We start from the raw sequence: 24,748 nt of genomic DNA, 5'->3' as shown, positions 1-24,748 counted from the left end.
ATCAGGCCCACAATAACAGTGTCGTCAGCGAACTTAACACTGGTGGTAGAGCTGGAAGTGGCCACTCAGTCAAAAGTGTACAGTGAGAACAGCAGGAGGCTCAGGACACAAAGCTGGGGGGCTCCAGTGCTCAGGGTGAGGGGGGTATAAAACACGTCCCACTCGTACCGCTTGTGGTCTGTCTGTAAGGAAGTTGGAGATCCACTAACACAGGGACGGGCAAAGTCCCAGGTCCTCCAACTTGATTATGAGTTTGGAGGGAATTATAGTGTTGAATGCTGAACTGAACTTTACATAATTCCCCCTCCCGCTGTCCAGAGGGGTCAAAGCTGAGCGTAGGACGTATGAGAAGGCGTCCTCAGTAGAGCGATTGGGACGGTATGCCAAGTGTAATGGGGTCCAGGGTGTCAGGTAGCAAAGAAGTGATGAAGTCTCTGACCAGCCTTTCAAAGCACTTCGTAGAAACTGAGGTCAGAACTACTGGGCCATAGTCGTTGAGGTTTCTCTCCCTCCACTGCCACTGGGCTCGCAGAAGTGAAGCTGAAGCTCTTTGTCTCGTCTCCACATCGTGACCGGAGGCCTCGGGGGACTCGCGGAACCACAAAAAACAGGCGTCCTGGAAATATGGCCATGAAAAACACGTAAGCACCCTGGGTACCGCGGTGCGGTTCTGAGAAGTGCCGTAGAAAGTTATGTCGTCCCGACACGTCGCGAGCCTTTCGTTTTCCTCTCTTGACGCTATTGCCAGTTTGCGCAAAGCAGACCCCACCGGAGCTGCGTACTGAGCTGTTTTCAGTTTCATTTCCTCTTGAGCAATCTGACACTGAAAGGCTCGAGCCCTCAGCCACTCGCTCGCACACTCGCACTCACACAGCGCTCGCCTCGCCGGCTGGACACACCGAGTCTCTGCCCCCCAAGAAGAAAGTTGGCTCTGACCATGAACACGGCACTCCTGCTCCTGCTCCTGCCCTGCGCACTGGGTAAGAACCTCAATATAAAAACATACGCGTACACGTACTCGTTCATTTTCAACGCCTGTCAGCCACTGCCGCGTCGGGAAGACGTGCGCTGGAGTTTGGGTCAACCGTGATTCGCTTGGTGGGGGCAATACTGAAAAGTTCACAAACGTGAGGCTGCTTCGGGCCACTTTAGAACCTCGATAGAAAATCCAAAAGAGTCGAGCGGCACCGGCAACGCGGCACGTTCAGGTACATTTCACGCACATGGTGAACGCGGTACGACGCGCCGTAACGCAGCCAGGCTGCACGATACGCTCTGCCTCTCGTGCCCCCGGTACTCTGTGAAGCAGCGATCGGTCGGCGAGCGCGTGTCCCGCACGCGGCCCGCGGTAAGTGGCACTCGTGAGCTCGTACCGTCACCGCCTGAGCACTGGAGGGGAGCGAGAGCAGCTGGCTCTGCGGCGGTAGGGCGTGCCGTGGGGCTCCACGCAGAGCTTATCGAAGGGACCCAACGGCGCGGTGCTGTCGAAGGGGCGAGGGCATCGGTCCAGAGAACGACGTGTTTGCGCTCAGTTCACCGGTGAGCCGCTTCCTCTCAGGAGCAGGGAGTACAGCGCCGGTGCAGCGGTTCACAGGAGCGTGAAAGGAGAACCACGCCCAAGTGGGCCTCCTGGCTCCTCTGGGTCTCGTCTCGTCTCGTCGGCGCCGTTCACTTCGACTTTGGGTCACACGGGTGGCTGGACGTCTATAAGGAGAGCGGGAAAAGCAAACTTTACACTGCAGTGGACTGGCCTCGAGTGAGGAATGGCACCAGCACAGTACCGGCACTGGGCACCACAACCCAGCAGCAGCCTGTGGGTTTTTTTCGCTGTGCTTTGCTGTGCTGTGCTGGTTACCGCCATCAGCTGCTGGTTCTCGGCAGTCGCTGTGGTGCGAGCGCCTGGCCTCTGAAACCCTGTGGAAAGAGGAACTGCTTTACCTCCCTCATGTGATGCGGCAGTCAGAGCAGCACGTCAGGTGACGAGGCGCTGACTGTGGGCACCCAAATTTGGGTGTTTCCCAAAACCAGTGTTCGGTGTTTCCTACATTTACAGTTACATGTATTCATTTACATTTTCGTTAATTCATTCAGCACTTGCTTTTCTCCAAAGAGACATTCAACTCAGAGTGCACAAAAGGGCATCAGCAACAGACAAAAAGCTTTAGACACAGCTTGTGTGTGTGACACCACCATGTTGCTGGTTCACATCCCTCCAGTAACTCGTATGGAAGAGACATTCAAACGGCAAACACATAGATGATCACGGCAGACGGTCCATCCATCCATCATCAACAACTGCTTGTCCCGACCAGGGTCGTGGCGAGCCGGAGCCTAACCCAGCAACACAAGGCGCAAGGCCGAGGGGGGGGGACACCCAGGATGGGACGCCAATCTGTCGCAAGGCACCCCAAGCAGAGCTCGAACCCCAGACCCGCCACACGGCGGGCACACAGCAGACAGTGTTGGACTCAAATAGAGAGCCATCAGAAGATCAGGAGAGAAGTGGCTCTCAAAGAGATGGGTCTGAGGCAATTATTCAATGTGGGAGGGACTGAGCAGCTCTGAGGGACACAGGGAGCTCATTCCACCACTCTGGGGACAGAATTGAGGAGATACAGACTTTCGACGTTGGACCCCTGTGAGTGGGACCACCGAGAGGTCAGTGATGGAGGGGCACCGTATTCTTGACGTCCTACAGTTCGGGTTGGGGCTGATAAATAATACAAAGGAAGCATAAAGTTAAGACCTTTAAAAGGGATATTGAACCAGGTTCATAACAAAAGATGCGTACAGTTGTAATCGAGCAACTATGTGATGTATTCCTTCAGCAAACACCCCTGTACAGGGACATGTGCTCCATGGCAGAAATCCCTGTGGTTAAGGCACTGTATTACCGCTTATGGACCATGTTAAACTGCAAACACAAGCAAGTGCATCTTTACATCACAGCTCCAGATAGTCTTCAGCTTTTTTTTTTTTAAAAACTAAAAAGAGGGAAGTGATCCTGAGAGCTCGCACCACCAGCAGAACGTATCTATTGTTGATTAAGTGAGAGGAAAGCGATGACTGTGAGCTAAAGGGACCCACGGGGTGGTTCAATAATGGTCGCACGGTCCACTTTGACAGAATGTGGTGATGCAACTCTGGGGAATACTCTGGTATAACGCTGCTTCCTGCTTCATCACCGCCCTTCGCCAGACTGCCCAAGCAAAATTTGAGCCCTCGTCGAGTAAAAATTGACAGCAGCCTGTTGAGTTCATCTCTTGTTCCTCATGCTCAGTGTGGTGGGAATCTCCACAAAAATGGCATATTTTAAATTTGGGTGTCATTATACAGAACTTTTTTTTTTTCCTGTCACGGGGTCTTGTCGTTTCCTTTCACTCTGTGCCATTAGAATTTCTCTGGAATTCCCAAGGAGAATTTTGTCATCATCTTCAGCCTCATACTACACTTTCATGGAACTGGAGCTCATGTCATTTGAAACCAGAAGGGTTTGGGGGAATAACAAATATCTCCTTGGTGTCAGAAAGTGAGAGATTCTGGAAATTCCAGGTTCAGGTCTCCTTTTAAGGAGACTAAGAAACCATTGTATGAATACATGTGGAACTGTTTGTTGAGGAAACAGCTAAATGCCGTGTTTGGGAGGCTTTGGCACTTAGTAGCTCCAGGTTACACACTTTTTTTTTTTTTTAATGTAAAGATGAAGCTTAGAAATGATTCTCCGCTAACTCTTGTCCTTTGCTCTCTTTCTTTGAAGCTCTGGCCCAGGATGGCAGGAGGCACCACAAGCCATCTGCTAGTCTTTCTCCACCCGGGGAATTCAACTCCAGCACACAGAGTACGACAGTAACAAATCCAACGAGCAAGCAGCACTCGACGTCTCCAATCAAACCAACAACTCCCAAGACCACCAAGAGTCCCACACACTCGCCAACCCCTGCCAAGACCACCAAGAGTCCCACACACTCGCCAACCCCTGCCAAGACCACCAAGAGTCCCACACACTCGCCAACCCCTGCCAAGACCACCCACCACACGACAGCACATCCCACCATGCAGCCCAAAACTACCTCACCTCCCCCAAAGCCCACCCCCAGTACCACCCTGGAAGTCGGCAACTACAATGTTAAAAACGCCTCCGGTGTCTTGTGTGTGCTCTCCCAGATGGCCGTACAGATTCGGCAGTCCGGCTCCAGCCCCAATGAAACGGTAATGACCAGATTCTTCTCTTGAGCAGATGCAGCTCTTCTGCAGAGAAGTCTAGATGCTGAAGCTAGTCCTCACCTTAGTCCCAGTCCCACTCGCTCTCACTCCACTGTGCTCTATGGGGAAGCTGAACCGTAGCTCTCATAGGAGGAGATCATAGCATCCAGGCTCAGTCCAGACACACACCTGGTGTGCAATATAGACCTACCATCTGTGTGTGTGTGTGTGTGTGTGTGTGTGTATTTAACCCTTCTATTTCCAATTGCTTTTCACTCTGCGTGTCCAGGGCACCTTCATCATTCAGCCCAACAAGACGGAAACTAAAGGGAGCTGTGACGATTCCAAAGCAAATTTCACACTGGTCTTCCTTGAGGGGAGCCTCACCTTCCTCTTCCAGAAGGTGAGAGTGGGCGAGGCCCAGCAGACCCCCACGGGGCCCCGGGTGCGGGGCTTTGAACCCACTGTGCTGTTCGAGTGGGTCTTGAAGCACGAAAGAGCAGGTCGACAGTGAAACAGGGAACTTGACACTACATGGGGGAAGTTATCCTATAAACGGTCTATATTTTCACCTGGGGAGGGGCGTTTTTCGAATAACAAACAAGAGACTCTTTATCTGGTATGAGCAGGTGTTAGGACACCTGAAGCACGAATGTTTCAGCGCTCTTCGGTGCAGTTACTCCTCGTTGGCCGAAATGAGCGTGAGGCACTCAAGACAGAAACTGACCAGACTGCGATGGACGGACGCCTGCGGCTTCACCTCTCTTTCAGCGAGCAGAGGGAAATGCAGAGTTTCCTATGGTCCTCTTAGTGACGTGCACCGTTACCTGTGTGCATGTTGGAGATCTGTTCTCTGTGCTCTTCGTTCCTGGGGGGGAACAGAATCTGCAAGACGAACGAATGTAAACAAAGTGCAGCTACAAATGAGCTAAACAAACTTGCTTATACCCACCTGCGAGTAGCCAGCGGGGAGGGGGGTGGGGTGGGGTGGGGTGGGGTGGGGTGGGGTGGGGTGGGGGCAGCTGGTAACATAGTGGTTCGAATTCAAATCTCACCTCTGATGGTAGCACCCTTAAGCAAGGTACTTAGGTTAAAATTACCCCAGTAAAAATTACCCATCTGGATAAAAGGGTAAGTCATTCTAAGCAGCTTAACATGGTGAGTCACTTTGGAGAAAAGTAAATTTAAACCACCAGTGTAAAGTATTGCAGCCACTCCACTTCAGCCATTTCTCCGAGGGCTCATAAGCACTCGCACTTCTCCCCATGAGCAGGAACGAGAGTTCTACTCATAGATGTGGGCTGTATTTGTCGGGGGGGGGCATGGTACACTGGGTAAGGTCAGCGTGTTGCACTCAAACAACACAATATGAGGCAGAAGTGCTGTTGGGAAATGAATACCGGTGGACACAAAGTACAAAGTACACCGGAATGTCCCAAAATGCAAAGTGCAGAGGAAACAGGGTCCTGGTGCCTTGGCTCACGTGTGCGGCCCTGTGAGCGCTCTTCTCTCGTCCTCAGAACGCCACGGCGAACAGCGTCTACGTGAACTTCGTCTCGTTCGACGTCAACTACCCCATCATCGCCTCAGGTACCAAACGAACATTTCCGTCTTCCATGCGTTTGTCTACAAACTCGCGTGCGAGGAGTCCCAACACGGCACGGGATGTAACGCAGTACGATGCTCGCTTTCCAATGTTCTCCGTGGAAAGAGCTGCGAGCGTGACGCACGTTCCCGGTGACGGTGCTGTGCCGGTGTGCGACTCCAGCACAGCACAAATCCTCACGAGTTTGCTCTCTTGGGAAACCGTTCTCCGGGATCAACGTTTCGGAGCCGCAGTACGCAAACGTACCTGCTCGTGGCGAACACGGTGAATCAGGCCGGACTTTCCCGCCGTTCCAGGTCCCACCCAACACTCGGCCGTGAACAACTCGCTGAACCTGTTCGGCGTCGCCGTGGGCCGCAGCTACTCCTGCACGAATGTCTCTGTGTACATGGGACAGGGCTTTCACCTGGACGTCACCCATGTTCGCATGCAGGCCTTCAACTTCACCAATGGCAAATTTGGCGAAGGTACGTATCGGCGACACCGTGCCGCTGGCCTGCGTTTGCCTGCAGCGTGACCGCTCTGATGCACTGTGCCTGCGCTCTCTCTCCTCCTGCAGTTCTCACGTGCCCTCTCGACCAGACCAACTACAACGTGGCCATAGCGGTGGGCATCGTCCTGCTCGTCCTCATCATCATCGTCGTACTGGCCTACTTCATCGGAAAGAGGAAGAAGATGGACGGCTACCAGTCTCTGTAACAGCTGCCCTATGGGCACGGTCAAAGGGATGACAATCAGTGCTGCATTATCATATTGTATTTACCATGTATGTACTTCTGCCACTTGTCCCACTCATACATACCTGTACACATGTCTGCGTGCGTCACAGACCCGTGCGCAGGGCCCTCGTGCCTCCAGTGTCCCCCAAGGTGGCCAGCACTCACCAGCACACACACAGGCTGCACCGCCACTGAGTTCTGGCCCACACACGCCACGCTGACTGACACCGTGCAGCTCATACTAACAAACTGACATGTCGTTCTTTGGAAGGAGCACACGCACACAAAGCGAGGGCGCAAAAGCTGTAAAAGGGGAAGCCACATGTCATCGTGTTCCTTACAGGGCAAAAGGAAAGATGATTTACATTCAATGTCTTCTTTGCTAAAATCAAATAATCGTTTTAAGGTCTACGATCAGTTCAGATGCTCATGATTTGCATTTAAACATTTCAGCAAAAGCACACAAAAATTCATTTTACTGTCGACTATTCTTTCATGTGTTTTTACCTTAAATATTGGTCCGCATGTGTGAAAAGCCACATGGCAAAGCGGTCAACAAGGATTTCAGCTGAATGTTGTCAATTGTCAGTCGCTTTATTTCAATGGTCCTTTCTTCTGCTTCCTGGGAGAAAATGTTTACCTTTGTTCCTTGCAGTGTAAATAATGTGGAAAAAAAATGAACAAATTTGTGTTCCTCTAAAATGAAGTGTAACATTGTCAGTGTGACCTGCATCAGACCATCCCTTCTGAGCATTACGTAGAAGTTATCTGCTGCTCTTCTCCAAAGCTACAAACTCGAGCTACTGACAGTGATTTAGCCAGTCATACGGCAGGTTCGCTGCTCCTGGAGCCCTTCAGGGTAGGTTCTTTGTTCGTGGCCATAGAGCGGGAGGTGGCACCCTGGAGCCCCACAGGAGTGTTCTTGTGGGAAAGTGAGAGGGTTCATCATAAGTCAGCTGTGCCTTATGAATAAGACTGGCACATGGAAGGAGTCCACCAGAAGACTCTGTGTGTGTGTGTGTGTGAGCGAGCGCATGCGCACGTGCAAAGCTTGCCCACCTGGGTTTTCCCTCATCATTTCAAGCAAAAGGCACCCAGGCGACAGGGTGAACCTGAAGCCGACTTCCTGCGATCATGAGCACGATGACGATTCTGTGAGCATCCCGACCCCAGAGGAGCCACTTCAGCACAACGTGCTTTTTCCTGCATTGCTCCTCCACCTCCTGCACACACGGCGATGACCGCAGCCATGACCGGCCCACGGTCCACGACCACGGTCACAGTGTGTCCTGGGTGCAAAACAACACTTTGCACAGTTTCTGAGTCCATCGGGTCACTTACGCCTGTCCCGGCAAACGTGTCTCCTGCTCTGTGTGTGTGTGTGTGTGTGTGTGTGTGTGTGTGTGTGTGTGTGTGTGTGTTGGCGGGGGGGAGCCCGAAGGTCGCTCTTTAAAAGCAATAAGAATATTGAATAGGCGGTTTCTTAAAAAATAAAAAAAAAAAAGAACATCTGAAGAACGCGCCGCTAACGAGATCAATGGTCCCGACGCGCCGTCCGCTACAAAGTAACGAGCGACCGGAAATGGAGAGTCCGACTCTGCGTGTGTGTCCGCGCGCGCGCGCGCGCGCAGTGAGTGTATGCGCGAGTAGCGTGTGTACGTGTTACGTCTGAAGTCCGTTCTTCGGCCCCGATTTGCGCGCCACCGCGGGGCGTCGGTCTCGTTCACAGCCGATTCTTCAGAAGTTCAGGTACTGCGCGCGCCCGTCTGCCTCTGTGTGCGCGTGTGTGTGTGTTGTGTGTCCTTCTCTCACACACTCTGCGCTCGTGTCTCTCCGAGCTGCTCCGTTCGCGCAGGTAATCGGACGGTAACGGACGAGCAGAGACCGCAACTCAACCGCTACTCTCGTTCTCTCTTCGAAAGGGTTTTAGTCCCTTTTCGCAACGTCGCGCGCCCCCGCGTTAGTTACTGTGCGTCTCGTGTTTCCCCTCGAGCTCCGCTCGCGGCGATTATTATTGTGTAACGGTACTGTCACTTGACTTTAGTGTTATAATTGTTCTGCTGTATTTGTACTCTGATCTTAGTGAAATCATGTTACTGTTTCATAAGCAGAGTCTGAGTCTTACTCTTGTGTTTTCCGCTGTGTGTGTCTTTGTGGAAATGATGACAGATGGAAGCTGTGTCTGATCAGCCACCCTCCTCTGGCCCAGAAGAGGGGCCCCTGGTCGCCGTGAGTTTCCAGAAGAATCGGGAGCAGGTTCGGAAGTACCTGGAGGCCGAACCCAAAGCCTTAGGGGTAGCTATCCGACACGAACGCTCGGCCGCTCCGTCCGCGATCCCGTGTCCGTTTCGCCCTATGTCCGCGGTCTCCTCGAAGTCACCGATTCCGTTAAGACAAATGATGCGAAACTTTGTTTACGTTGGAATTGTCTGAATGGTTTGGCTCATCATGTTCTTTTCCCTCCCTCAGATCAGCGAGATCTTACTCAGCATGTTCATAGTCAACACCAGCATCATCACCCTCACCAGCAATGTTAACCAGCATAACATGGACATCGTACAGATCATCTCATCTCTCTTTGTGAGTTTCATGAGTGGTGTATGTTCGCCCAGGTTCAGGGAACACACGTGTACAAATAGTCCTTTTTGCATTAAGTTTAAAGGCACAAAGTCTTTATGAATGAAGCATGCAGGACATTCACATTCAAGAAGCACAACCAACCTGCAGCGATCTGTTGTTCACCTTGTCCTTCTGGTTTGCGCTTGCTGAGGAGACACCGTTCCAGCAATGATACCATAATAGGACTTACCCTAAAGGTGAACTGAGGTTCACCGCATTTCTTTCTTTTTAAAATGTCTGATTAAGGTGCTTTGTTTGTACCGCTTTTTTGCCTCCCTGTGTTTTGTAGCTCATAGTTGCAGGAGCAGTGGCCATAGCTGCCAAGAACCTTCATCTGCCCACAGTAAGTCCTTGTCCTTTTTCATTGAGGGGGGCTGTTGGGAGAAGGGAAGCGGCGGGTGTTGGCAAGGCAGGGGTTTCGGTCCTCGTTAACTGAGCAAGCACAGAATGATCCGCTCATGTAGAAACCGGGGCCCAATGGCATTAAGTCGCTTTGTACCCGAAACAATAACCAAAGTGTAGTTTGTTCAACTCCCGGCGAGAGCCGGACACAAAACGGCAAAAAATAAATATATAAATGGTACATGTACAAGAAACCAGGCAGCATTGCTGGCTGGATGGTGAATTTTGCTGGTTGGAAGCAAATGTCGTACAGGTCGGAGGGTGAACCGGTCCCCGGTAAACGTCGTACAGGTCGGAAGGTAAATCGGTCCCCCGTAAATGTCGTACGGGGCGGAGGGTGAACCGGTCACCGGAACTGGTCCCCGGCGAATGCTGAAGCAGTTACGTACCCCAAGGACACTAAGAAACACAGTTTTTGTCTCTTCACAGGTGAAGGCCTGCTTGGGCCTTCAGGTGCTCGCCTGCATGGCATGCGTGGTCAACTTCATCGTCAGCTGTGCCAAGTTTTCAGACCCCCCCATCAGCTACTTTTGCTGGATAGCCAGATATTCAGGGAACACAAACCAGAATGCATTCTGCACCATGCTCATCGTGAGTGCAGTTGGACCTGCTTTCGCCAGCATACTGCAGGGCTGCACTTGGGATGCAGGGGCTCAAGTTTAACTGCTGCACCAGTAGAGGATTAAAAACCTGTTAGTGTACAAATAACAATTCTGTGAGTGCGTGAGAAAGTAAGAGAGAGACTGCATGTAAATTACCGTGTAGCGCCAGCCCTACACTGAGCTGCTCATGGCAAGGCTGCATCCTGCCAAGGGTTACACTCAAACTGCAACACACGGTTGGAGTGCTAGTCCATGCTGTCATTCTCTCTCCCTTTTTGTGCAGAGCACCTTCGAGCATTACAATGCAGTTGCGTTCGTGGTCCACATGGCTCTCATGGCCATCAGTGCCACCCTGGCTGCGTACTGCTGCAAGGTCATCGACTGCTGCTGCCCCAAGTCCAAGATGGTGAGGTTCGGGATGGGGAAACTCTCGCGCATCTTTCTGCTGCTAGAAACATTATGCTGGGTAATTAGTAGAAGCGCGTACCGCGGGAACTGGTCAACAGAGCCAAGCTGGCGTTTGCTAGGGAAGACGGACCAAAGGCAGAAAAGGCACTGAGCGCTTCTGGATCTTCTCCTCTGTCTTGCAGCCGGTGATCACCGTTAATGTCCCCCCAGCTGAGGAGTGAGAGGATGAGGGACACTCAAGGGGGGCAGGAAGCGAAGCTGACGATGATGGTGGAGAAGAAGAAGCTCAAAGTGTCGTGTCATCGCTGTAGTAACTCACCCAGTAACACACTAAGCGGAGCTGCAGTGGAGGAGCGTATCCTTGAAGGACAATCCTAGCGACCCTGTAAACACTAAAAAGGTACCCCTGTTGTTGCTGTCATTGATTCTCGGTGACAACATTAACAAAGCTTAACCACAATACCAATATTGAAACCACATGAGTGTAAAACTACTCTTATTAACCACACTCTTATTGTGATATGCAATTAACTTGTCTTTATAGTTACACTATGTAGCTCAGCATGATTTTTTTTTTTTACATTATGAAAACATGCATAAACTTTTGCATTTATATTACAGCCTAACTATATTCAGTTACATAATTCAGAGACGTTCATAGTAATTCTCCTTACTAATTAAAAACAAAAATAAGAATAAGCAAACTGCCTCCCGCATCTTTTTTCACGAAGTCTTGAAAGACCTACAGTACGTCAGTCGTCGCGGCCAGGGTCGAGAAATACAAACACACGCGCGAAACGCTTTCTTCACGCTCTTCGGAGTTGCGGCAACATCCAGGACGCAACACGGCCGTTCTGCTGCCGACACCAAGGGCTATTTGAGATTTTCGCACTTGAATGGCAACGCTTGCCATGAGGGAGAAGGTCGGAAAAGTAGCGAAAGAGCAGCGCTTTCTGTTCCTCTCATGCTTCGTGCTGCTGCTCTGGACCAAGAGAGGCACTGCCCACGGTCCCGTCTCCCCTGCACACAGCAGTCTGCACGTTTCCTACAGGCCACTGTAGCAAAGCTGTGCTACATCTGGAGCCCGAGCTCCAAGCAGCATGCTTTCTATTAGTCTCTATGACTGCCTTGCCTGGCCGTGCATTTCGTCAACAAAAATGTTTATCGCATCCATTGAAACACAGTCATGCTAGTTTGTTCCCGGTTACACTTTTCAATCTGGTTTTTGAAAAAAGGAAAGAAAAAAACAACTTTTATACTAAATGGCCTAGTGTTATAAAAGGACAATTCCCAAAGGTGGCAGCACTGTCCAGACAAGGAGAAGAGTCACGGAGGGATTTTCAAGCCCTTTCGACCGCCACGTAGAAGAGACGCCTGTAGGAAGTGTCCGTTGCGTGGGATCACGATGACGGTTCAGAACACGTCAGGTTCTGAAGTTAGTGGGTCTTCCACTCTCCTTTACACCTGTAGCTCATCTGTCCAGTGGGTCTGTATAACACACAGTGTCCAAATGGGTGAGATCACAGCATTAGCTGTGTGCGAGGACTGTCCTGTAGTTCCTTTGTGACAAAAATGTTTATCGTGCGATCATGAAATGTCATCGTTTCTCTTCCATTCAGTCTTTGGGACTATCACAGGCTCACGGATGAAGTAATAGTTTTAAAAAATTACTTATTGTCACCTCCTAAAAAGGTGCCATCAATTCTTTCCTGATTTGAACTCTGTCTCACTGTACATGAAGGGGAAGGGGGAAAAGAGGAAAAAAAAAAAAAAAAAAAAAAACACACACACACCTGAGGTGATGTGGATGCAATTTCCTCCAAGTCACCATAGCAGCCTTTCTTGTGTCGAATGAGGTTACCCCAGAGCACAGAGCTGTGGCACCCGGGGCATTCTCCCTCCACAGGAAGAAGCTGAGCCGCTTCCAACTTCAGGAAGTGCTTCGCCAAGCAGGTGAGATGAGCAACCATTGTACAAGAGGGATGGAAACAGGAGAGCCTGTGCGCGGCCTGCCGAGGGACGAGGGAACTTACACAATGACATCATGCTGTGGCGAAAAGTGTTGCGCTTTTCAAAAGTAGGGTAATTTCAAGAGAAACCACCATCCTACTTTTAATCTTTCACAGACACTCTTCTCCAAAATGACTTCTTAGCCCACAGCTTTACATACAGGGTCATTTACAGTGCGAGGTACACTACGTACAAGTCGCTCACTCGTTTGTAGACCAGCGGAAGACATGTTCTCTCGCTCTCTCTCTCACACACACACACACACACACACAATGGGCAATTCAGAGTCACCATTTCACTTGAAAGCATGTCCTTGGCGTGTGGGAGGAAACCGGAGTACCCGGAGGAATCCAACATGAACATGGGGAGAACATGTAAGTTCCACACAGACTGAGTGGGGGTCGAACCCACGTCCTCTCGCACCACTCAGTAATGCAATGCTGTGAGACAACAGTGCTACTCCCTAGTCCTATCAATTCCCAAAAAGTATGCCGATCAGAGGCACTACAGTAAGAGGTGGGATTCAAAGGCAAGAGCCCTAGCTGCTATGCATGGGTGGCACGGTGGTACAGCGAGTAGCGCTGCTGTCTCAGCGCCTGGTGGTGTGAGAGAACATGGGTTCAATCCCCGCTCAGTCTGTGTGGAGTTTGCATGTTCTCCCCGTGTCTGCGTGGGTTTCCTGTGGGTGCTCTGGTTTCCTCCCACAGTCCAAAGACATGCTGTTCAGGTTCCCCCATAGCGTGTGAGTGTGTTTCACTGATGCATGCATGAGTAACCCCTTGTAAGTAGTGTATCTAGTGATGTAGTCACCTTGGTGAATAAGGTGTGTGGGCTAGTAACACTACATAGTATCTGTTGTAAGTCACTTTGGACAAAAGTGTCCGCTACGTGAATAAATGTAACGTGTTAGACTTCTGAAGCCTCTAAGCACACAAGTAAAGGTGTTAGAGTGAGATTCAGGGAAGGAACATCAGAGGAAGCTCACAGTACTAGGGAATGAGCTCCCTGTGTACCACAGAGCTGCTGAATCCCTCCCAGCATTCAAGAAGAGTCTGGGACCCTCTCTTTTAGAGCTACTTCTCTTCTAGTCCCCAAACAGCTACGTAAACTTGCATCACATACCCACGGTATTTCTAACAGACTCAGCTATATAAGGAGCTACTCGAGTAATATGAGTGACTGTGCTTCAGCAATCCAGCGTCGGTGTCCGAAGCTCTTCGTCTGTTATTAAAGGTCGAGTTGTACGTCACTTTGGAGAGAAGCGTCTGACACACGAATACGTGTAAATGTAAGATGAAATGGCACGCGGCACACAGGTTTCTTTCTCCAGTGCCAGTGAGTATTTCGCTTTGCCAATAATACCAGTAGCGTGTGCGGACGAGGTGTTGCCTGCTCACCTGGACCACCCCCTCACAGAGGAGGCACCTCTCGAGTGGCCGCTCCTCCCCTTCCCCCTGCCCCCTCGGGTCCTGCTGCTTCCTGGCACGCACGCTCCCGAAGGTCACTGGGATATGCAGGGGGGGCTGAAGGCCAGGCGCAAAGTCAAGGCGGTACTCTTGACGCAGCCAACGCGTTGTGAGGGGCATGCGGTTCCACGGCGCCACCTGGAGCATGTGGGACACCACGCGCCAATGGAACTGCAGGCTGGACTCGCGCCGCGTCCGCCGAGCCACATGGGAGAGACGGCGAGAGGAGTGAGGGTGTTGCCACGCCCACTCAAACTGCAGGACGGAAAGTAGGATTGGAGAAATGAGCAGGAAGCCAGATGACGGCAACGTCTCGCTCATCAAAAGCGAACGGTGGGAGACCGGAGCACAAAGGAAGAATGGGCTCAACCGCCTGTTACGGTGCAACTGCAAAGGCAGGTTCCTCCCTGTGGCTAAAACCACCCAACGCAGCAACCGGTCATTTGGAACTATGGGTCATGAAACTCACCCTCAAGGCTGCAATGTCGGACGGGAAACCATGGACGATGAAAATCATTTCCCTGAAAAGACAGACATACGCTAAACAAAGGGACGCTGGCTTCGGTGAGCAGGACAAATCGGCACGAAGAAAAGGGGCAGCCGGGCGCCCCCCGAAGCTCACCACGGCCCACGGCCGCTCGTCCTCTTGGCTCCTCCGTGGCGGCGGCCCGCGTTGTGCTGCCCGACGCGCCGCTCTGGATTCACCGTGAAGCCGATGTAAATGCGGCCCTTGAACTTGGGGTTGGTGCAGTACAGCATGTAGACGCCAAAGAAGTTCTCCACTTCCACCACCATGGCTGCGGGAATGCGAATCAATGGTGAGCGTCGATGGAACTGATGGAACTTAGACGGTGAGGAGAACGATGGGTGACAGAGCCCCCAAGTGACATTAACAGCCAAACCTTTTACCCTGTTAACTTCCCTAACACTGACTTTTAACCCTACTAATCGTGCTAATTACTGGATGTTTCACTCGTTTCTGATCATGGTTGCTGGCTGCATTTCACTACATTCTCAGCACAACACCTGCTACGCTACACAACACACAGTGTGTGTCTGCCTAATACATGACAAACTATAGCATCACTGTCTGTAAGCTAGGAACACAAATTTTGCTCGCTACCTGCCACTTACAACAACTATTTATCATGTCACGTGACCAACGAATCCGGCAAAAGCTGGTCAACCGACAACAGCAGCGCGAGGCACTTGAAAATGGACAATGACCTAAACCGCCGGAACGTGTAAATATATATTTAAGTTTAATTAAAATTAAACATTTAAGATATCATGCAAAAAATATTGGGAGTTCTTTAAACCGAACTTTACCAACTTCAAAAAATACCATTAACTGTGCTATTGAACGATTTTTCTTCCTTTCAGGCATTAAAGTAAGACGGACCGAGAGAATCGGACCCATGAAACGCCTGCACGTGATTGGCTATTATCTAAATAATCCTCCGTCTCTCGCCCCCATTGGAGAATCTTTATTGGACAGTTGTAAAGCGCGCAGCCAATCAGCATTAGACATTTCGTGGCGCTATTGGTCCATGTTATAGACCCGCCTCCTTGAGGAAACCGCTTGGTAATTCTTTCCGGTGTTTTCTCAAGGTATGAGTGAGACGTTCGTGAAATAGTGTGTTGTCGGGCAGCGGGGGCCTATTCGAAGCGTTCTCAGTTCGTGCTGTGCTCTCTCTGAAGAATGGCAGCGACAGCAGATCAGATTCGGGACAAACTGGTGGCGGAGATCGGAGCGGTGCACGTGGTAGGTGTGCGTGTGGGATGCAGCAATTTATTCTCTGAGGTTCAGATGATGATGACGACGACGACGATGATGATGATGAGCAGTGCATCGATGGCGGCGGCTCCCGGGCCGGCCGCAGCAACAGCAACCATCTGAGCGCTTAGGTTGTAGACCCCAAAGAAACGTTATTGAGTGGTGGTGGTCACGTGGTGCTCGCTGCACCCAGCTATAGAGTATTATATACACTGTATATTATAGCTAGTGTAATCATGTGGTACCGAATTGCTGTGTGTTCGGCCTGAGGAACCCCTCCATCAGTCCATCTACTCCTCTTACAGGAGGTAGAGGACACGTCGTCTAACCGATGTGCCGCCAGCTTCAAGGTTCTCGTGGTGTCGCCGCAGTTCGAGGGTAAACCGTTGCTGCAGAGGCACAGGTTCGTTGGGGATGGGGTTGAGGGTGGCACCGGGGTGGCACCGTGGTGTCTTCTGTCAATATGCTGCTGGGGCAAAGGCTTCGCCTCGCTGCTTTCACAGCTGCACCATGTAACATGTTACCCTCTTCTTCCTCAGGATGGTGAACAACTGCCTGGCCGCTGAACTGAAGGACATACACGCCTTTGAGCAGAAGACTCTTACGCCAGAGCAGTGGGAGAAACACAAAGCCCAATGATCTCTCTCTCTCTCTCTCTCTCTCTCACACACACACACACACACACACTCGTGACTGGAATCTTCTCGCATTAGCACAGTACGTGGAACAAGAGGAATATCCTTCTGACAAAGGATGTCCACAGTGGAGTTTTCAGTCCACGAGACAAAACCCTTCACTGTGCCCCCCTGCATCACCTCTTTTTTCTAACCCAGGCTTTTTCAACAGAAACATGCAGCTAAATAAATGTGACACGAAACTTCAGCATCTGCGTAATTTGTTCAATGTGTGCGCGCGGGCGCAATGTTTCTGCACTGAAATCAGATTTAAAGAAAAAAAGAACAATGAGGATCAAGTACTTATAACAGCACAGGCATATTGATGGTGCTCATGGCTTTTCAACACCTGTTATATCATACAGTGATTTCACCATTCAGACTAACCAAACGTATACCTTCTATAGTGGTGAATTTCTGTTAACTTAAAACTCTTCACATACAGCAGAAACTGATGAAGCATTACGGAAGACCTCTGAACTGCAGAAAATAATATTGGGGGGGGGGGGGTGCAGACCCACACAAACAGGAGAAGATACTAAATGTGAACCCTGAAGGGGGAAGTAATACTCAGGAAGTGTGCTTCACTCGCTATACACATACACTCTCAAAGTTGTCAACAAACAACTCTGACACTATCTTTACAAAAGTGTGTGTACTGTGTGTATAACCTATAGAGGTAGAGTAGCGTCAGTGTAAAGGTCACCATGTCCTCGTGCTCTCTGGGAGGGCTGCCTGATGTGCTCCAGGGACACCGGGTTCCTCGGCATGTCGACCAAAGGCTCTGTGCCCAGGTGCTGCAACAGCTTTGACACCATCGCCCTGCGCTGAGGCACGAGCCCCTGAAATGGGGAGACATCGCAGCTGCCTTTGTGACAGTGACGCCTCCCACAGGCTGGCCCGAGGGACACAATGCCCAGTGGGAACAGACTCGCCAGACCACAGCTCAATTACTACACTTTTGGCATCAAGAAGCACAGAGGATACCGATGGCACAGCATAACCACAGTACATGCACAGATACAGCTCCCCGGAGCCCTCGTGGTGCTGAAACGGTCCAACGGTTGAGCAGCACAGCAGCATGTGGAAACTGTACGAGCTTAGCGTCACCTGTTCGTGACCGTGAACAACCGGGGTAAGCCCTCGTGCATACTGCAAAGTACAACAAAACGGAAACAAATGTGGTTTTTAACGTTCCAGGCAAAGCCAAACAAACAGGGCAGGAGGTTAAAAAGCTGAGGTCCCTCAGACATTCTAACTTGCTGAGTTTAAAACAGCTGCTCACCTCGTGCCACTCAAATTATTGTATCCATTTCTTTATTCAATTAGCAGACGCTTTCCTGAAATGTGACATAACTCAGTTCATTATCGTCCTCTGCTTTCAACATAAAACATCCCGTATTTCCTGAGCGTTACGACACTTTCTGGGCAGCGGCAGCAGGCATCATGGTATTGTGCCGAAAACCATGTCACACAGCTCCTCCACTGTCAATCCGAGCGCCTCCTCGCTGCCACCAGCTACGGAAGGATCGCACTCCAGCACCACTGTAACATTCTTAGTGGCACCAGGTCTGCTGAGTAGTCCTCCTCCTCAGTGCTGCTGCAAATACTACCGTACCAAAGGCTGGTAGGAGAGTGTGTCAAATACAGGCGCTTATGACTGCAAGTCTGCTCCTCGTTCTCCCATCTGGTTTCTGGTGGACTTCCAAAAGAAATAACCTCAGTAAATGCTCTCAGAATAAGAAATGCCAACATCAATGAATTCACTATTTCTGCAGTGAAATCTCACCTTGCTACATGAGAAGTGTTTAGTAGAAATGTTAATGCTCCTGCAGGTAGCTCCCTGCAGCCTTTCATCTTATTGAGAATTTCCTAGAAGTGTACAAGAGCCATAATAGCTCACCTCTATGATATTTCTGGGGAAGTTCAATAACAAATCATAGAGGTGTTATGCTTTGCTTTATCTCAAGAGGATTCGTGAGCACCGAGCAGGACCTTTAACCATCTCCACCTCGCAGAATACAATGTATAAAGAAGAAAGGCCCGTGGGCTTTGAGGCATTCTCCTTCCGCAAGTCAATGCGCACAAGCTTGACAAAGAGACGAGCTAGAGAAGCTCGACACCGCTCGCTTGCTCTCACTGAGGTCCTCCCAGTTCCTGGCTCCTCAACTCAATCCACCGCCCTCTGGCCCTCCCGCACGTGAGACCGCTGGTGGAAGCGAAGCCCCCCACAGTTGCGAAACGTCTTTCCACACTGGCTGCAGATGTAGGGCTTTTCTCCGGTGTGGATGCGGAAGTGCCTCGTCAGCGCCCCCGAATGCCGGAAGCGTACGCCGCACACAGAGCAACTGTAGGGCCGCTCGCCTGTGTGGATGCGAAGGTGAGTCTTCAAGTTCTCCAGGCGGTTGAAGTCACGACCACAGTGTGAGCAGTGATAGGGGCTGCAGCCCGGCGGGAGGGCCGGCCGCTTGGTGCTCCTGGGTGGGGCGCTGCAGTGCTGCTGGCTGTGTCTGCGCAGTTCTGCCAGCTGCTGGAATGCCATACCACAGTCGCTGCAGATGTGCATTCTGGGAGCGCCGGAGCTGATAGAACTGGAGCTGCCTGTGTGCAGGCTGTAAGGCTGCTCTGAGGTGGACACCAACTCAGCGTCTCCAGAACGAAAGGGGTTCGGAATGGGCACCGCAAAAAGGGGAAAGCCACCGGCAGCTGGTATGAGTCCATTCGAGTGTGTAGCCACCGAGTTGAAAACAGAAGGGTCAGCTGCACAAGAAGAAAAAAAGAAAATGAGAGGAATCCGTAACAGAAAACAGGTTAGCGTAGAACATAAAATACTTTAAAAAAATTAACAGAATGAATACATTTGTGCAATTGTTAACAGCAAAAGGAATGACTAGCTGCCACCACCAGTTAATTCTGCTTTGCGGGCATGGACCTTTTTTGGTAAATAAGTCAACAGACATGTCTGTGAGGCGGATGCACGCGTTTCTGAAACCTCTACGGACTCTACATGACGTACAGCGTGAACTAACACCAGTATGATCACTAAACATACCCACAAGACAGGACATTCAGCTGAAGAACAACAATGTCTTCTGGGAACCACTGAGGACCTCCACCACCAAACTAGGTCCCGCATGCTCGGATCCCCATCCCTCCGCTCATCACCCCGGCACTGGACTCACGCAGCGTGTGGCTGGTGCATGGGGCAAAAGAGTCTGTGTCGCTGTCCTCCAGCGGTTCAGGTCTCCAGTCTTCCAGCAGTTTGGACTGAGCGCGAAACAGGCAGTCGGCCTCAAATTCGTCCCCCGTGACTTCGTTAGCACCGGAACTAGGATCCGATCTGCCGGCCACTTCTTTCTCCTCTTCCTTCACACGGACCCGTTTGATATCGGACCCCGGAGACGTGGAACCGTCTTCGGCCGCAGCTCTCGCGCGCTCCTGGTCAAACTTGATCCCCGCCGGGTGGTTCTTTCCACACACATTTACACAATTCCCCTCGACAGCTGTTTGGAAAGCAGTAGGGGCTCAGATGGACACTGGACAGTAGAATGGTGTCATTATGGTGAAAACAGGGCCTGCTTACTTATTCAGCGAGAAAAGGCGCGATACCCAAAACCACTACAAGCACCGTGTCTCGTACATCATACCTGACCGATCCGGCAGATCTGCACTTTGAGGCGGGCCGTGGGTCCAGCGCTGGGAGCGGACTTGGCCATCCTCACGGATTTCTCTGAAGGAGCCTTCGGTGCCGTCCGCGTTCACGTCTACGTCCGCGGCCGCCATCTCCGCGGAGACTCCCGCTCGGACGGCCCCCGGCGGGGGGCTTTCCGGCCGCCGCGCGACCTTTTCGTGCGGCGCGCTCCCATCGGCCGAAGGGCCCCGCAGGGCATCCAGCTCCCGTTCAGCCACCAGCAGGCGCTCTTTCAGGGACCTGTTCTCCCGCAGCGTTTCATGCATCTGGACACGAACATCTCCCAAGGCCTGGCCCACCAGTTTAGAGACCTCAAGCACAGCGATCTCCACGGCCACCTCGAAAGCGCCGTGGATGGCGGCGGCCAGCTCGTCCTCGAAGGACAGGGACGCGTCGCTGCTGGAGGGCGGGGCGCGGGAGCTCTTCGAGGCTCCTCCGGTGGCCTGCTGCTGGCCCTGGGGACGATAGCGGAGCAACATGGTCGAGGCCCCAAACTCTCCTCCTCGTTTGATTCTGCTGGAGTCCATTAACATCACAGTGCACTGCCGCCACTCTGCGAATAACCCGTGTAAAGACACACTTACTGTTCAGGACTGGTAAAAACAAACAGGACGTGACAGAGGAGCGGAAATGTCAGCTGTCGACACGGCCTCAGTTTGATGCTGTTTCGTGTTTGTCACTGACTGACCGCTGACGCGAAGGCGAAATTTACGTCGTTCAGTGTTAAACACGAGTCTATTTTTGAAAAAAAAACTACCCAAAGCCACAAGAGCACAGGGATGAAAGGGCACGCTGACGGCAATATCGCCATAACTTTAAAAAGTGTTTCGTGTGACAAAGCAAGACTCCTCACACCGCGAAATACGTGCAGGTTCTTCGCCAGCAGCCATTTTGTAACAAAGACGCGAAGGAAACACTTCCTGTTTCCGGTTTACAGTCGTTTGGGCCAACAGGCAATTTCCCGGGAAAGACAAACCCCGCCGGAGAGGCTTCGTGTTCCGTCTCCTGGCAACGAGCGCCGCTCCGGCGAATCTCTTGTCCGCAGTGCGGCGCAGCCTCCTAAACAACAAAATATATCAAGTCGTGAGCCTGGGACAATACGGTCTCCTCAATAAAATGACCGAGATGCTCACGTCCCAAACCTTGGCCGTTTTGCACTACATGTAACTGGACTCAGTTGCGCTTTTTTATTCTGTTTGTGTCTGCAGCAAATCCCCTTGGTTATGACTTGCACACGGCGACTCTTCACGATATTCCGTATATCGTTGTCCTCTTGTCCTTCACCGTCCGTACATTGTTACACGCGTTTCACGTCTGGCGCCGAACCACAGGGTCCAGTATGTGATACACAGCGGCATAAAGAGTCCCGCTTTATCAAGTTGCGTCTAACTCTGCGAAATGTTATGGTTGGCCGCAACTTCCGCTTCTGCAGAACAAGAACTGAGTCACATTTCTAAAAAATAGAAGAAAATAAAACAAAATAAAACAAAATAAGCAAATGTGGACCAGCCCTCTTTGTAACTTTCTGTTACCTATGTGAAGTTAGCCAGAGAACTGCGAGCAAACGGAATGCCGCTCAATGCGTACAAGAGTGGTAACGGTGCAAATAACAGAAAAATTGAGCTGCGGTGAATAAGAGGTTGGAGAAGATGTTGGAGAAGAGGGGGGTCGGTGTCCCATCGACAGACGACACAAGAAAGCACCAAGAACCCGCGTTCTCTCGCACGCCGTGCGGCCAAAGGGCGACAGGTTCCGAAGCCCCGCGGACGCCGCGCTCTGACCTTTGGGACGACGAAGGAGCGGCGCGGGGGGGCCGACGGCCTCGCGCCATCCAAATGTTAATGAGCGCCAGGGGTTGTTTGGCGAGCGAAAGGCCAGAGCCCCCGTCTGCGGCGTCCTGGGCGGACCGCCTCTCCTCCGGGGCACCGGCCTCACGCGCCTCCCGAAGTTTGGCTCGAACCCTCGGCTTCGGGGCCCTTCCCGGGGTCCCGTAACCCCACCCCGACGCACGGCCTCGGAGGAGAGAGACCAACGGCGCGCACCCCGAGCCGGGCTGTCAGCAGTGGCCTCAGTGGTACGTGTGCGTGCGCGCGTACGTACGTACAGCAACGTTCGTCTACGGTCCGCTCGGAAAACTCAGTCCCTTCATTTCGTGTGTCGGGGCAGCAGGTGACGTAGCGCTTCGGTCCGTTCCCTTATAATCCAAGGACGGGTCGACCCCTAACCCACGGCTGGGCGGAGCGAAGCAGCGCCGCTCCTGGACGCTCGCTCCCCGTCTCCGTCCCTCAGGCTTCTTACCCAGAACGCACTGGTAAATGATGGTTAGTTGCTTTGGACAGCGAGCCACTTGAGCCAACGCCACGTTCGCAGAAAAGCACGGATGCGCGCGTCCATTAGTCCCTCATTCGGAGACCGAGGGTCCCCCGGAAGGTGGGAACGGAGAAAGCGGTCCTCGCGCTCGACCGGGCGTTCGGCCTGCAAACGGAAGAAACGCTCAACGAAGCGAGTGCGTTGCACTTGGCTGCCCTTTAAAAGGACACGCTCATTTGCGGGTGTGGGGGCGGAAGGCCACCCAATTAACATTTGAGTCACTTCTCATCACCAACACCTCGCACTAGAGAGATGAGTACGAGGAGCCTTGACCGCACTCGGCCACCAACCGAGTGCGTATTAGTGGGGGCGGGGGTGCACCAGAGCTTCCCGAGACCACCTAGTGGACATCCTCAAGTAGGGGGGAGACTCGGGTGTCACACAGGCTGCCGGGGGTCCCGTCCTCCTCAGACGGACGGCTGTCCGGCAGAATACGGACTCCTCCTCGTTTGTTTGTTCTGAGCGGTGAAATCTAGTCAAAGTGAACTTGTTTCTTCTCGTACCTCGGACAGGCCACGCCCTGCACTGCCAAGCGCGCAGGACGGGCTCCCGCAGCCAATCACATGCGCGCGGCCGTGAGAGACGCCGCTCGAGGGGGTATTTAGCGAAGGAGCTTGTGGCTCAAGGACACACCACCGGTGACTTCCAGAGCCCCCGTCCAGCCTTGTCCCACCGGAGACGCACAGGGGACGACGCAAGGATCATGCTGCGCTTTCAGCTCCAGGTCCTGCTGGCGGGCCTCTCCGCATCAGTCCTCCTGGCCGGAGGGAGCGCAGCTCCTCGCGAGGACGGTCTGGACGACCTTCTGGGGATGGACGTGGCTGCAGCGCGTCTGGTGAGTGGCGTTCGTGTCCATTTGTGGAAACCTGCACGTGCCTGTCTTCGTGTTCGTCCATCGGAGGACAGTCTGCAGCTGTGGAGCAGCAGCTTAGATTTGGGCAAAGAATCTGTATGGGGGGGGAGGGTTCCCACACCTGCCTTATGTTGCTGCGCAGCGGTACTGCACACGACGACTGAATGACCGACGAACGCGTTACTTAAACTAAAGCAGTGCAGAGCCACTGTCACTCGCTGTGGCAACACACACAACTGACCACCTGTGTCCAGCGACGTGGACAGAGACAACGTCTGCAGAGACTACCGCGACTGCAACCTGGGCTGCGATGCGTCCACGTCCCACAGCCACCTTCTCGTCATCGCTGGCCGACGGGTGGCTGTGAGCGCCGACAACACCGGGCTGAGCAACACGCCGCGCTGGTCCAGGGTACGAGAGCAGCACCGAGTGGCGCTTCAAGTGTCTTGAGGCTACGAGCCCAAGTCCTTCGCCGCCATCAACCCATCCGGGACGGCTCCCTCCAGCCTAAGACACGGAACACTGTGAAACACCTTACGTAGGTGTGCTATCATACATCTCCTTTCAATGAGAAGGGCCTGGGTTCAAATCCCACCTCTTGCTGCAATACCCTTTGCCTTGATCAAGGTACTAACTCTGAACTGATACAGTACATTTACGCTGCTCCACAAATGGGTAAATCACTAAGGTGCTGAACACAGGAAGTGGCTTTGGAGAAAAGCGAGAGACAAATAAATGAATAAGCAACCTTGATGAGACACTTCAGGGGGTTCAGGGTTCGAATTTTGTCTCGGCTCCATCACAAGAGTCAACGAGCCGCAGTTGAGTGACAGCAGTGCTGCTCTTCCGCCCGTGTCACCGTCTCTCGTGTCCCCCTGCTCAGGACCCGTCCCGCACCCTCCTCCTGAAGATCGTGTCGGACCTGCTGGCGAAGGACGCCGACGAGGTCCTTCCTGCGGCCGAGGAGCTCGGCCTACGACGCGAGGCTGTGCGCCAACTACAGCTCTCCCAGCGGGAGCGCAAGGCCGGCTGCCGCAATTTCTTCTGGAAGACGTTCACGTCGTGCTAGCGCCCCCTGCAGGACTGCGCTTGGAGCTGCATATGCACACTTCCACATGCATTGTGTTCAACACAGTGAAGGTGTGTGTTTGTGTTAATACTTTAAAGGCTATAAACTCTACTGTGAGAGAATTACCTGTGTGTGTGTGTGTGTGTGTGTGTGTGTGTATGCGCGCTGCCAGAAACAATAGTGGGGGGAGGCACTCCCGCTGGAACCGGGGCCGACACACACTCCCCGCAGCCTAACAGCGCTGCACAGGGGACACGCGTCACCCAAAGAGGCGAAGGG

The 24,748-nt window shown here is 52.3% G+C and overlaps 6 protein-coding genes across 12 annotated transcripts; 4 read left to right on the top strand and 2 right to left on the bottom strand.

The window, feature by feature from the left end:
- Window positions 1-807: 807 nt before the first annotated feature.
- On the top strand, window positions 808-7,101 carry LOC108922874 (macrosialin-like). Its single transcript, XM_018733282.2, has 6 exons — window positions 808-980; window positions 3,758-4,209; window positions 4,493-4,606; window positions 5,724-5,793; window positions 6,106-6,276; window positions 6,369-7,101. Exons 1-6 carry the CDS (start codon window positions 938-940, stop codon window positions 6,506-6,508), a joined length of 990 nt encoding a protein of 329 aa, XP_018588798.2. The 5' UTR covers window positions 808-937; the 3' UTR covers window positions 6,509-7,101.
- A 1,067-nt stretch (window positions 7,102-8,168) lies between these two features.
- LOC108922831 (uncharacterized) lies at window positions 8,169-11,221 on the top strand. 2 transcript variants are annotated; one of them, XM_018733210.1, is made up of 7 exons: window positions 8,169-8,277; window positions 8,698-8,823; window positions 8,998-9,108; window positions 9,437-9,490; window positions 9,979-10,140; window positions 10,435-10,557; window positions 10,742-11,221. In XM_018733210.1, exons 2-7 carry the CDS (start codon window positions 8,698-8,700, stop codon window positions 10,778-10,780), a joined length of 615 nt encoding a protein of 204 aa, XP_018588726.1. In that variant the 5' UTR covers window positions 8,169-8,277; the 3' UTR covers window positions 10,781-11,221. The 2 variants fall into 2 exon arrangements, with proteins under 2 accessions (XP_018588726.1, XP_018588727.1); XM_018733211.1 differs by lacking the exon at window positions 8,169-8,277 and adding an exon at window positions 8,289-8,383.
- Window positions 10,980-15,501, bottom strand: slx1b (SLX1 homolog B, structure-specific endonuclease subunit). 4 transcript variants are annotated; one of them, XM_029257452.1, is made up of 6 exons: window positions 15,365-15,501; window positions 14,658-14,832; window positions 14,505-14,556; window positions 13,967-14,290; window positions 12,353-12,568; window positions 10,980-12,047 (listed from the first exon to the last, which is right to left on the bottom strand). In XM_029257452.1, exons 1-6 carry the CDS (start codon window positions 15,453-15,455, stop codon window positions 12,018-12,020), a joined length of 888 nt encoding a protein of 295 aa, XP_029113285.1. In that variant the 5' UTR covers window positions 15,456-15,501; the 3' UTR covers window positions 10,980-12,017. The 4 variants fall into 4 exon arrangements, with proteins under 4 accessions (XP_029113285.1, XP_029113288.1, XP_029113287.1 ...); XM_029257455.1 differs by having other exon boundaries at window positions 13,967-14,173; XM_029257454.1 differs by having other exon boundaries at window positions 15,381-15,501.
- A 130-nt stretch (window positions 15,502-15,631) lies between these two features.
- On the top strand, window positions 15,632-16,683 carry LOC108922832 (bolA-like protein 2). The gene is made up of 3 exons (XM_018733213.2): window positions 15,632-15,800; window positions 16,118-16,215; window positions 16,352-16,683. The coding sequence occupies exons 1-3, from the start codon at window positions 15,738-15,740 to the stop codon at window positions 16,449-16,451; spliced, it is 261 nt and encodes an 86-aa protein (XP_018588729.1). The 5' UTR covers window positions 15,632-15,737; the 3' UTR covers window positions 16,452-16,683.
- A 1,083-nt stretch (window positions 16,684-17,766) lies between these two features.
- On the bottom strand, window positions 17,767-21,063 carry LOC108922892 (zinc finger protein 16-like). 3 transcript variants are annotated; one of them, XR_003798090.1, is made up of 4 exons: window positions 20,134-21,063; window positions 19,669-19,989; window positions 18,276-19,246; window positions 17,767-18,188 (listed from the first exon to the last, which is right to left on the bottom strand). XR_003798090.1 is itself a non-coding variant. In XM_029257451.1 (3 exons), exons 1-3 carry the CDS (start codon window positions 20,708-20,710, stop codon window positions 18,657-18,659), a joined length of 1,488 nt encoding a protein of 495 aa, XP_029113284.1. In that variant the 5' UTR covers window positions 20,711-21,063; the 3' UTR covers window positions 17,767-18,656. The 3 variants fall into 3 exon arrangements, 1 of the variants encoding a protein (XP_029113284.1); XR_003798091.1 differs by having other exon boundaries at window positions 17,767-18,180; XM_029257451.1 differs by having other exon boundaries at window positions 17,767-19,246.
- Window positions 21,064-22,720: 1,657 nt separating this feature from the next.
- On the top strand, window positions 22,721-24,543 carry sst5 (somatostatin 5). The gene is made up of 2 exons (XM_018733653.1): window positions 22,721-23,382; window positions 24,284-24,543. The coding sequence occupies exons 1-2, from the start codon at window positions 23,251-23,253 to the stop codon at window positions 24,467-24,469; spliced, it is 318 nt and encodes a 105-aa protein (XP_018589169.1). The 5' UTR covers window positions 22,721-23,250; the 3' UTR covers window positions 24,470-24,543.
- The last annotated feature ends 205 nt before the right edge of the window (window positions 24,544-24,748 follow it).

The sequence above is a fragment of the Scleropages formosus genome, chromosome 13, assembly GCF_900964775.1.
Source record: "Scleropages formosus chromosome 13, fSclFor1.1, whole genome shotgun sequence".
In the NCBI taxonomy this organism is placed as follows: Eukaryota; Metazoa; Chordata; class Actinopteri; order Osteoglossiformes; family Osteoglossidae; genus Scleropages; species Scleropages formosus.
The sequence above is the reverse complement of the archived record's forward strand: the minus strand, read 5'-3'. Positions and strand labels throughout refer to the sequence as shown.

Bases quoted from the DNA above. Each gene is read 5' to 3' on its own strand.
- LOC108922874 (XM_018733282.2), top strand. From the start codon at position 938: ATGAACACGGCACTCCTGCTCCTGCTCCTGCCCTGCGCACTGG. The intron at 981-3,757 runs GTAAGAACCTCA...CTTTCTTTGAAG, and splicing joins GCTCCTGCCCTGCGCACTGG to CTCTGGCCCAGGATGGCAGG. The intron at 5,794-6,105 runs GTACCAAACGAA...CCGCCGTTCCAG, and splicing joins CTACCCCATCATCGCCTCAG to GTCCCACCCAACACTCGGCC.
- LOC108922831 (XM_018733210.1), top strand. From the start codon at position 8,698: ATGGAAGCTGTGTCTGATCAGCCACCCTCCTCTGGCCCAGAAGAGGGG. The intron at 9,109-9,436 runs GTGAGTTTCATG...TGTGTTTTGTAG, and splicing joins AGATCATCTCATCTCTCTTT to CTCATAGTTGCAGGAGCAGT. The intron at 10,558-10,741 runs GTGAGGTTCGGG...TCTGTCTTGCAG, and splicing joins GCTGCCCCAAGTCCAAGATG to CCGGTGATCACCGTTAATGT.
- slx1b (XM_029257452.1), bottom strand. From the start codon at position 15,455: ATGGGTCCGATTCTCTCGGTCCGTCTTACTTTAATGCCTGAAAGGAAG. The intron at 14,557-14,657 runs GTGAGCTTCGGG...CTGTCTTTTCAG, and splicing joins ACGAGCGGCCGTGGGCCGTG to GGAAATGATTTTCATCGTCC. The intron at 14,291-14,504 runs GTGAGTTTCATG...TCCGTCCTGCAG, and splicing joins CCGACATTGCAGCCTTGAGG to TTTGAGTGGGCGTGGCAACA.
- LOC108922832 (XM_018733213.2), top strand. From the start codon at position 15,738: ATGGCAGCGACAGCAGATCAGATTCGGGACAAACTGGTGGCGGAGATC. The intron at 15,801-16,117 runs GTAGGTGTGCGT...CTCCTCTTACAG, and splicing joins AGATCGGAGCGGTGCACGTG to GAGGTAGAGGACACGTCGTC. The intron at 16,216-16,351 runs GTTCGTTGGGGA...CTTCTTCCTCAG, and splicing joins CCGTTGCTGCAGAGGCACAG to GATGGTGAACAACTGCCTGG.
- LOC108922892 (XM_029257451.1), bottom strand. From the start codon at position 20,710: ATGTTAATGGACTCCAGCAGAATCAAACGAGGAGGAGAGTTTGGGGCC. The intron at 19,990-20,133 runs GTATGATGTACG...CTTTCCAAACAG, and splicing joins AGATCTGCCGGATCGGTCAG to CTGTCGAGGGGAATTGTGTA. The intron at 19,247-19,668 runs GTGAGTCCAGTG...CTTCTTGTGCAG, and splicing joins ATGCACCAGCCACACGCTGC to CTGACCCTTCTGTTTTCAAC.
- sst5 (XM_018733653.1), top strand. From the start codon at position 23,251: ATGCTGCGCTTTCAGCTCCAGGTCCTGCTGGCGGGCCTCTCCGCATCA. The intron at 23,383-24,283 runs GTGAGTGGCGTT...CCCCCTGCTCAG, and splicing joins ACGTGGCTGCAGCGCGTCTG to GACCCGTCCCGCACCCTCCT.